The sequence below is a fragment of the Narcine bancroftii genome, chromosome 1, assembly GCF_036971445.1.
Source record: "Narcine bancroftii isolate sNarBan1 chromosome 1, sNarBan1.hap1, whole genome shotgun sequence".
In the NCBI taxonomy this organism is placed as follows: Eukaryota; Metazoa; Chordata; class Chondrichthyes; order Torpediniformes; family Narcinidae; genus Narcine; species Narcine bancroftii.
In genome coordinates this window covers 196,305,516-196,316,552 of record NC_091469.1, presented here as the reverse complement: position 1 = coordinate 196,316,552, position 11,037 = coordinate 196,305,516, and the positions used below count along the sequence as shown (strand labels likewise).

Here is an 11,037-nt window from a genome sequence, read left to right as displayed (position 1 = left end):
CTCTAAAGGAAAGGTGAAAGGGATTAGTTGATTTTGTGTCATTATTAATTTTGGTAGCTGATAATTTGTTTTATTCCTTTCTAAGTGAATCTGCTTCCAAATGTTGAGCAGATGGTGCAGTACTGGTGAATTCCTATGTTGCACCAGCTTTTCACCCCACTTATTTAGTATATGTTCAGGTACCTTCTCCCCTATTTTATCTAGCTCTAATCTGGTCAAATCTGGTTTTTCCCCTTGTTTGATAAAAATCTGATGGAGCAGCACAATTAAGATACCTATAATAATTCTTAAAGTTTGGTAGCTGTTTGTACCATTCTGTTAATTTATCTAGTGCTATCCTTGGTTTCCCCCCTTTCCATAAGAATTTCCTTATTAATTTCTTTAGCTCCTTGAAGAATTTCTCTGTTAGGTGAATTGGTAACGATTGAAATAGGTATTGTGTGATGACATTGTTTAATGGGTTTAATGTATCATATAGGTTGAACATTGAGTGGGTGGGTGGGGGTGAAGGAGGGAGGGAAGGGAGGGGGGAAAAGGGGAGAAAATGACAGTGTATATTCAAGAGGGAAATGTTTGTGTGTATTTTGGTTAGTATGGTTCATAGTGTGAAAAATAAAAAAAAATTTAAATTTAAAAAAAAAGTAAATGGGAATAACAGTACATGCAATTTGGGCATGTGAAAAAGTGAAAATGTTTTGGGAAGATCTAAATCAGATATTACATAAAATCACAAAAAATAACATTCCAAAAAATCCAGAGCTCTTTCTTCTAAGTAATATAATTAGGCCTCAAATTGGATAAAGCACAAAAAAGATTTATTATGATAGCCTTAGCAGTAACAAAAAAAATGTATAATGTCAACTTGGAAAATTGAAGAGAGCCTGAGAATACAGCAATGGTACATGAAAATGAATAAATGTATTCCATTGGAAAAAAATAACATATAATTCAAAAAATAAAGTCACATTATTTGAACAAATTTGGGAACCATATGTGGAACATGACAGAGAGCTTGCCTCGGACCTCCACCCCCTAAAATGATGATAAGACCAAATGACTTGATCCAGTGTGTAAAAGTAGATGACACATTTTTCTTGTTTATTTTTCATTGTGTGATTACATTGTTTAATGGTTTTATTGTATTATATATTGAATATTTATTGGTTTTGGAGGGGGGAAGGGAAGGTAGAGGGAATAAAAAGGGAGAAAATACCACTGTGTATATTTAATGAGAAATGTTTGTATATATTTTGGTTGATATGGTTCACAGTGTGAAAATTTAAAAAAAAATTATTTTTTTAATAAAAAAGAAAGATCTTATCTGAAGGTAGTAGAGGAACATCTTATTTGACAGTCATATTTATTTCCAAGTTGTTCAAATGACCAAATTTGGAATATTGTGTGCAGTTCTTGTCCCCAAATTATAGGAAGGATATCAATGAGGTAGAGAAGGTGCAGAGAAGATTTACTAAAATGTTATCTGGATTGCAGTAACTCAAAAAAAGATTGAGTAGACTGGGTCTTTATTCATTGGAGTGTAGAAGGTTGAGGGGAGATTTGATAGAGGTTATAGCTCCTGGACTGGATCTCCAGACTCATGGAAAAAAGACACGTATACTGATAGTGTATTCGACACTGAGTTTATTCAGGGGCAGCTCTGCCTTTTATAGTGAGTTCAGCCGTGTCACCATCAGGGTGTGGCTTGAACAGGCCGGCTGCCAATTGGTCGGTTCCAGCATCCTAGGATCTGCCAACAGTGATCGGCCAATTTCACTGTTCTACCAGCGGCATATGGAAACAGGCATCTCAGCCTGTGAGGTCTTGCCGGTCGCTGCGTTCGATGGCCCTTTTCCAGTGTTGGCCTGAGGTGCAGGCCACTACAATGTTTTAATATGGGGCTGTCTTTTTTTAATCACCCACCATATGCAGACCAATTTGTGTCCAGGATGATACACTTCTCCCTTCAAATAGTGAGGTGATTTACCTTGACTGGTTTGCCCAATAATATTTCTTAAAGTCTGGTAACCTTAACCCAGGTGAGTTTTTCCATAAAGACCCTAGTTACCTTGCCATTCCACAGAATCCTTCTAATATGTGAATGCAAGTTCTGAAGAATTCTGGGGCAGCACCACAGGCACGGTCTGGAAGAGGTACTGAAGACTCAGCAACACATTTATTGTATGTAGTTGACCCTGCGCAATAGTGTGATAGGTAGGGTCATCCACCTAATTAAGTTCTCCTCAATTCTTCTTAGTAAGGGGTATAGTTTTTCTTATATAAATTATTTAGGTTATTATCCACCCTAACTCCTAGATATTTGATCCCATTTTGTGGCCATTTCAAATGACTATTCTCTTGCTATTGACTATAATCCCCCTTAGTAAATGGCATGACTTCGCCCTTATCCCAATTGATCTTTTTCCCAGAGACCGCTCTATCATCTTCCAGAGTAGATTGCAGCCTGGCCAGCGAGGTTACTGGGTCTGTCAGATATATCAGCACATCATCAGCAAATAGATTGATTTTGTGTTCCTCCTAGCCTACCCTAAATCCCTTGATGTCTGGATCCTGGTGAATGGCCTCGGCCAACAGCTCCATAGTTGGTATGAATAGAGCTGAAGATAATGGACAGTGGGAAGGGTGAAGAAATTTGCATCTCCCTGCATCCAGTGCTACAGCTACGCTTCTTCAACCCTTGACTGTGCCAAATGCATTATACTCAGCAGCTGCTTATGTTGTCTGCTCCCTGCCTTTTTTGCACAAAGCCCACATGATCCTTATTTATTAATTTTGGCAAATGTTTTGCCATTCTATTTTCCAGGGCCTTGGCAAGTATCGTATTCATAGTTAATAAACAGATTGGTCTTTAAGAGGATGGTTTCAGTGGATCCCTGCCTTTGTTGAAAATTATTAATAATTGCTGTATAAAAAGATTCTGAGAGGGTATGGGTCTTAATTGCCTGATGTACCACCTCCATAAAAAAAGTATTAATAAATCCTTAAATTCCTTGTTTAATTCAGACGGGAATCCATCCTCCCCAGGAGATTTGTTAGTCTGTAGTAAACTCGATGATTTTCCTATTTCTTCCTCTGTGAAGGGGAGATCTAACTCTTCTTGTTCTTCTAGGTTTAAATTTGATAGTTCCAGTTTTGACAGGAACTCATTGATTTTATCTGATCCCCCTGCTAATTCTGTTTTATATAGATTTTTGTAAAATTGGCTAAAAGTCTCTAATTTTTTTTGACTTGTACAAAATTCTGTCATTCCCGGTTTGTATCACATTGATCGTCCTTGAGGCCTGTTCTGCCCTCAACTGCTTGGAAAGGGCTTTATGGGCTCTCTTTCCCCCAATTCGTAATATTTTTGTTTTGACCTCATTATGGCCTTTTCTATACTATATGTTTGAATTGTAATGTATTTCAGTTTTTTGTTTGTTAGAGACCTATAATGTTCTTCAGAGCTGGATTTTTGAAAGTCTCTCTCTAAACAAATAATTTTGCTCCAATTTTTCTACCTCTCTCATGTATTCCTTTTTGACTGCTTTAGTGCATCCAATTATTAAACCCAGAGGAGAAATTTATCTGGAGTAGAGGTACAGTTGGTCTCACAGAATGTATCTCTGCATTATAACAAAGCTACAAAACTCCGGCTTCTTTAACAGTGACGTAATAAGGCACCATCTATACACTATCTCTTGTTTATCTGGCATTTCTATGTTAATGTCAAAGGTGAGTGGTCTGACAGAAGCTTTGCTATATACTCTGTCTCCATGATCCTACCCTCTATATGGAGTGAAGCCAGAAATAAATCTATCCTAGAGTAGGAATCATGTTGCCTTGAGTAGAAGGAGTAATCCCTCTCCCTTGGGTGCTTTTGTCTCCATACATCTATCAAATTCAGCTCTTTCATGAAATCAATGGTAGCCCTTGCTGCCTTTGTCTTTACTATTTTTTTTCTTTCTGACTTGTCCAGGTCAGGATCCAGACAAAAGAGAAAATATTTGGGGGGGGGGGTGGGGGAACTTCAAAATATTTTCTCTTCCCTTTTCCAGTTTCAAAAAGGTATCTTGCATGAACTTTTAGTCATAAAGATTGGAGGCATATACATTCACTAGGGTCCAGGACTCTGACAGGGCACCATTATAAATCTTTCTGCTCTGTCCGTGACCACATTTTCCACTTTTACTGGAATACTTTCTCCAATCAAGATTTCTGCACCCCTTTCCCTTGAATCAAATGAGGAGGCTATTACCTGGCCCACCCATCCCCTTTTTAACTTTTGATGTTCCTATTTTGTTAAATGTGTTTGCTGGAGGAAAGCCAGATCCTCCCCCATTTTCTTTGTGGGCCAAGACCTTCCTCTTCACTGTTCTGTTCACACCATTTATATTAAAACTTGTATATTTGATGTTATTGGCCATTGCCCCAGAAGCTCTTCCCAAATCCATGTTTCCCCTGTACCCTGACCATCCTATGTCCATCCAATCCTTTTTCTTCAGCCAGGCACTTCAGTCCATTGGGTCTGTAATAAAACCCAGAAAAGAAAAATAATTGGACAAAAATAACAGCATAAAATACAGCAACAAACTATCAAATTCACACATATTTCCCATCTATATGTCACTCCCTTTAATTCTCCCCATCTCTTCCACCACCCCCCCCCCCCCCAAACTGGTGACTTCACCCTACGTGTCGTCACCATCCCCCTCCTCACCATAAGCTGTGCATTTTGCATCCATCTACCTCCCACACCCCTCCAACCTCAAACCCCCCTGGACCATTTTCCTTTATATGAATTCTCCCATCAATGTATTTATAAGACAAACAGTTAAACCTGCAATTATTATTATCATCTAGCTATTACAGAACATTCTTACATACAACAAAACATTGGCACTTATTTCTTGCAAACCCGGCAACTGTTTTACAAACTGTTGGGCCTCTCTGACCTCCAACAGGAACTTTCTCCCCACCCCCACCCCAGCATTACTATTTTTAGTTGCTGGGTATCTGAGGACATATTTGTACCCTTTCTGTTTAGCCAGTATTTTTATTGGCTTGAATTCCATTCTTTGTTTTAGGAGGGCCACACATATCTGGGTAGAATAACACCTTATTCCCCTCCAGCTCAATTGGAACCCCCCCATCCTTGCTTTCGCCCCGACAGCCACCTCACTTAAAATTTTCTCAGTCCTGGTGATGCCGAAGCTTCACCAGCACTAGTGACCTTTCAACCGGGCATGGAAGAAGGTCCAATTGATTCTCCCAGTTTATCCCTTCATAAAACCTCTGGTAGCCAGCATTGGGAGGGGGGACCGCTGTGGGATCCCTGCCTTCTTTACCTTCCTGCAACCCCACAATTGTTATGGTGTTCCTCCGGCTATGATTCTCCAGTGTGTTAATTCTCAGCCAGAGGTGTCCCCTTTCTGCCCCCCTTGTAACCATATAACCATATAACCACTTACAGCACAGAACAGACCAGATCGTTCCTACTAGTCCATGCCGTAGCAAATCCCCACCCTCCTAGTCCCACTGACCAGCACCCGGTCCATACCCCTCTAGTCCCCTCCTATCCATGTAACGATCCAGTCTTTCCTTAAATGTAACCAATGATCCCGCCTCGACCACATCTGCCGGAAGCTCATTCCGCATTCCCACCACCCTCTGTGTAAAGAAATTTCCCCTCATGTTCCCCTTATAATTTTCCCCCTTCAATCTTAAACCATGTCCTCTAGTTTGAATCTCCCCCTTTCTTAATTGAAAAAGCCTATCCACATTTACTCTGTCTGTCCCTTTTAAAATCTTAAACACCTCTATCAAGTCCCCTCTCAATCTTCTATGCTCCAGAGAAAAAAGCCCCAGTCTGCACAACCTTTCCCTGTAACTCAGACCCTGAAATCCTGTCAACATTCTCGTGAACCTTCTCTGCACTCTCTCTATTTTGTTTATATCTTTCCTATAATTTGGTGACCAAAACTGTATACAGTACTCCAAATTTGGCCTCAGCAATGCCTTGTACAATTTCATCATAACCTCCCTACTCTTGACAACTTCCCTCTCCAATTTTATTTATTCTGTCTTCATTATCCCCAATTCTTTCTTCTACTTCAGTCACCCTTCCTGTCAGTCCAATTAGGGCACTTTTCCATATGTTCATTTTATTATAGAGTTCCCTTTTTTTAAAACTTGTCTCTCGCTCTTCTCTCCATCCTTCCCGTGGCTATTAGGATGTTGTGTCGTGAAGGCTTCATGCTCTCTTCCCCCTCTTGCCGACACCATCTTCCTTCCCTCATGCATCCTGGCTCTTCCCTGCTCTCTTCTCCTGCTGCCACTTCCAACCTCTTCATTTCCAGTCTCGTTGGATTCTCTGCTTGGGATGTCTGCTATTGTGGAGCCGAAGTCTCTCGTGTCCTCCTGAAAGACTCTCCTACTGCACATCGTGTCCACTTCCAGGCACTCTTCTTGCTGTCCTGGGGGGTGGGTGGGGGGGAAGAAAGGGACGTGACACCTCCCTGAGTCTCAGACCTCCACAGGACCCTTGCACCCCCCCCTCCCAATGGCCAATCGGAGACTGTATCACCTCTCCTCCCCAGGTTGGTCTCGCCTCTTGCTGCCCATCTGGGCCATGTCTCCGTCATTAAGGCTTTCTGCACTTCAGGCCTGGAATTGGCATCGCCATCTTGGGCTCCATGAGGCAGGCTGAATTGGGTGCCAACTGTTTCTCCTACCTTACTGGCTGCTTTTATTTGATTGGAGTTTTTGGTAGGAACCTTTATCTATTCTTACTTTTTTTTAGTGTTAATACTTTATTTTTTAACTTTTTTGACTTTCCTGGTCCGGAAGCTCTAGGGATCAACGTCATACTACTACTTCCTCATCATGTGACTGCCCTTTTGCATCTTTCTTGGGATGTCCCACAACACTCCAGTGCAAGCAAAGTAGTTCATGAATTGAAATAAATGTCACTGCCATCTAGCACTCAGCAAGTTTCCCCAGGCAGAGTCATGAACTTCTGGTACTGATTGTTAGCATCCTTGATAATGCACTGAATAATTGGGCTAGATTGGAGAGGGCAGGGAAAAACTTCTGAAGTAATGCCAATTTCTAAGAGGCAGATGGAACATTGTGGGAGCTGGGGGTGGATGTGTTTGCCATAGAGCTTGGAGCCTTTCATTGTAAGATCAGCCACACTAAAACCTTGATGATCTTGGTGATTCTGATTGATCTTCTTAACCATAACCATATAACCATATACGGAGCGGAAACAGGCCATGTTGGCCTTTCAAGTCCGCACCGGTTCACTAATTTTGTGCGCCCTCTTCAGGCAATGGTCCCAGTACCATAAAACTTTTCTAAAAATTTGGTAACCATATTTAAATTTCATGGGAGCATAGTTATAGTGTGGATCTGCGAGCCTCACCACCCTGCCTTCCCCATCTATCCTTCTACTGAGGGAAGGGTGGGGGTGGGGGGTGGTGGTGTCCATTCCAGCCCAATCAAATAAAATCAAGAAAATGTAACAGCCAGCCTGGGCATCAGCTGTTGGGCTGTTACAAATCCCTGATATATTCCCAACCTTTGTTGTGGGTGTCTTGAATGTTGTGGTTGGTTGGGTGTGGGGAGAGAGGAGAAAAATGGCTCAGACTCAACGGCAAATTTTGTATGTAATGGATAACTGCAATTTGTGACTGATGACTGGAAATTGTTTGAGTTTGAAAATTTCTAAGTAAAATATTCAAACAAAAAGATGCTAAATTGCTTTGGATGTACCTGGCCTTTTCTCTATCTTCCAAGCTGTGGAAATGGTGTGGCGGTTTATTAGTTCATCATACACTGTGTTACCAGGAGGAAGCTTAAAGAAAAACTACAAAGACAAGAAATCCAAAACAAAAACAGAAAATGCCAGAAATGTTTGGCAAAGCAGGTAGCATCCATAGGTTAATGAGCCTTCATCTTGTTTTGCTACTCACCAGACTGTGGCTTTTAGACCATTTGAACTTGAAACAAGATTTGCAGCAACCTTTCAAAAGCTTTATAAACTCAAGACTAACAAGTCAATGGCTGATGATGAATCACTTTATTGTCATTGTTACCAGTAAACCAGCCAATGAAATATAATCAGCATTGACTGGAAATTTAAAAACTAGTGCTATAAACATTGCAATAGAACACTTGCAATTAAAACTAAATACAAATGACTTTTTAACAGTTCATTGTAAATACTTATTTTTAAATGAGTACAGTACCACTCAGCACTGTGATTAAGTGTTCAACATATTCACGTCTTCATTTTTTTTTGAAAAAGGGTCTTCTTCAGCCTACTGGTGTGGGATCGAAGGCTCCTGTAAATGTTTCTTACCCTGCCCAGACATCTTTCCCTGTAGATGTTTTTGATGGTAGACAGTTGGATTCCAATAATCCATTGGACCATTTTCACTACCCGCTTGAATGCCTTATGATCTTGAGCAATACAACTCCCATACCCCACCGAAATACCATATGATAGCATGCTCTCAATTGTGTGTCTATAGAAATCCAACAATATCCTGGGCCAGAAGTGGACCTTCCTCCTGCTCCTCAAAAAATAAAAATGCTGTTGTGCCTTTTTAATCCGAATTGGAGAATTCAAGGACCAACTGAGATCTTCAGAGATACGGATGCCAAGTAATTTAAAGCTCGGTGAACACTTCACTACCACTCCAATGAAGTAAATGGGGACTTGAATGTGGCTTCTGGCATGCCTGGTCTATGATGATCTCCTTGGTCTTCTGAATGTTGAGTGTCAAGTTGTCATCAGCACACCACAAGGCCAGGTGCTGAACCTCATTCCTACAGACCATTTCATCATCCCCTTTAATCAGGCCTATCTCTGTGGTGTCATCTGTGAACTTGATTAGTAAATTTGTACTATACTTAGGAATGAAGTTGGAGGTAAAGAGGGAATACAAAAGGGGGCTCAACACACAACCCTGGGTCACGCAAGGTAAGAATGAAAGAGAAAATATTGCCCATCTTAACAGATTGAGGTCTGTTAGTTAGGAAGTCCAAAATCCAATTACAACGGGATGGGCTGATACCATGCAGTCTGGCTTATTTATTTGCAAAGAAAAAAAAAACAAGTTAGAGTGGAAGAAATAAACTTCTGAAAGAAGCTACGGCAAATTCTCATGGTAAAACTTGGATAGTTTCTTCAGCAAAAAATTGCAGTTAGTGAGGATTAGTTGTTAACTAATTAAGTCCATAAAATTAACCTATCACTGGTTCAGCACCAAGTTTGATTGACTGGAATAATCTCCGCTTCAGTGGGGAGCAGCAGTAGTACTATTTATGTACATTTTAAAAAAGACAGTGAAGGGTATTGAGTTTCATGTGCCAGCATTATGAATGCACTCGATATTCTGTTTATTGCTTAAAATGTATTTTCACATAATGATTTATCATTTAATATCTTGTACAGTATTAATTACATTAGGTATTGTACTTCTGTGACAAGTTGGAGAATTTCTTGTGAGCACAGTTTTGAAATTCAGAAACTAGAATTAATTAATATATATGCTGCAGAGGTGGATTCGAATAACCCATTTCATTAAAGTTGTGTAAGTAAGTTAAGATCGAGGGTGTTTAAATCCTGATTGGTTAAAGCATGACTTACTGAACTGGCTACTTGTTTAAATGTTTGCTCATTTGTGTAATTGTATGTTGAAATAATTGTAAAGACACACTTGTAGTTCATCTTGAGAAAGTTTTATGTTACTATTCGACAAAGTGGACAAAATTTAATTGACTGGAATCAGGAGAAGGTATTTAGGTCCCTCCTGCATAAAGGGAGCTGAATGTCCTCCAATTGTATGGTTTTCCTTGAAATTCACTTTCTAAAGTCTGGGAAGTTCTCTGCTGGCTTTAGTACTATCCTGAGCTTAGGCCTGTTGACCAGCAGGGGTTTCCCCTTCTGAAGGAAATTCTTGATTCCTTGATTTATCTGCATCAAAGGAAAATGTTACGTAGGTTATTAGTGGATACAAGCTACAAAGTCCACACATTAATGCTTCTACCATTTGTGTTGGAATATAGGGGTTAATTAATCATTAAAAATATGTAGAATATATGCTTATGTACTATTCATTTTTTATACATGAATCCAGTACTATGTAACAATTTAATATTTATCTCATGGTGAAGGGAAAGAGTAATGTAAGTAAGGGGCAGCCACAGTATGTAGCAAAGTTGGCTGATTACAGTAGGTTTAGAATTGCCTGCTCCCAAAATACAAAAGAGAGAATATGTATGAAACAATTTAGTAGGAAGGTTAAGGCAAAAGGAGGTGTTGATTAGCACAGGAGCCGATGGCCAGACAAGAACAAAGAGAATCCTGACAGAGACTGTCAGAAACAAAAAGAATGGAATAACTCAGTAAGAAGGCAGAAGGAGGTGTTGAGTAGAACAGAAGAACATGGTCAAATGAGAACAAAGAAATAATTAGAAATATCTTGGGTATGAATTGATTTCTGATCAAAATAACAGGATATTCTAGCCTTGAGGATTAAGATGGGAGCTCTATACCCCAGATATCTGCAGAGCAGGAAATTACTTGTGATAAATCTTATGCAAGAGATCTAGCAAAGAAAGCCAACTTTTGTTCTGTATGATAAGGTTGAGCTATATAAACTGTAGAGACTGGACAGTAGAGGTCAGTCTTGGGGAATAGCTCACTGTGCAGATGACCTATGAACTAACGACTGAACCAGAGCTCTGTTAAGCTTTATTCTTGTGTTGTGTAATAAACTGATTGTTGAACCGAATACCTTCTCCTATCACTTCATTCAATGAGCACGCTGGACTCAGACAACACATAGATTAAATTGAGGGTAGGGTAAAACCAGAGTCCGACAATTTGATGACCCCGACGTGATGAAGATGGAGAAGTGACGGAAGAGAAAGAGACGAAACAACAGTCGATTGTGGTGTGGTGATAACAACAAGTGGCCACTCAACAAAAGGAGCTAAGCAGATGCTTGTTTAAACGAAGGTCTGCTATTG

At 40.1% G+C, this 11,037-nt stretch overlaps 1 protein-coding gene across 6 annotated transcripts in view; it reads right to left on the bottom strand.

Annotated features, from left to right (window-relative positions):
* Positions 1-4,383: 4,383 nt before the first annotated feature.
* LOC138736970 (tetratricopeptide repeat protein 16-like) overlaps positions 4,384-11,037 on the bottom strand; it is a 68,105-nt gene continuing 61,451 nt past the window's right edge. For 2 of the 6 annotated variants that reach the window (XM_069887311.1, XM_069887275.1), the window contains one exon: positions 9,729-9,979. In XM_069887311.1, coding sequence (XP_069743412.1) covers positions 9,866-9,979 — 114 coding nt within the window. In that variant the 3' untranslated portion in view covers positions 9,729-9,865. Of the gene's footprint in view, positions 4,523-9,728; positions 9,980-11,037 lie in introns of those variants that run through there. The other 4 variants (XR_011340695.1, XM_069887301.1, XM_069887284.1 and 1 more) reach the window with 3 other exon arrangements.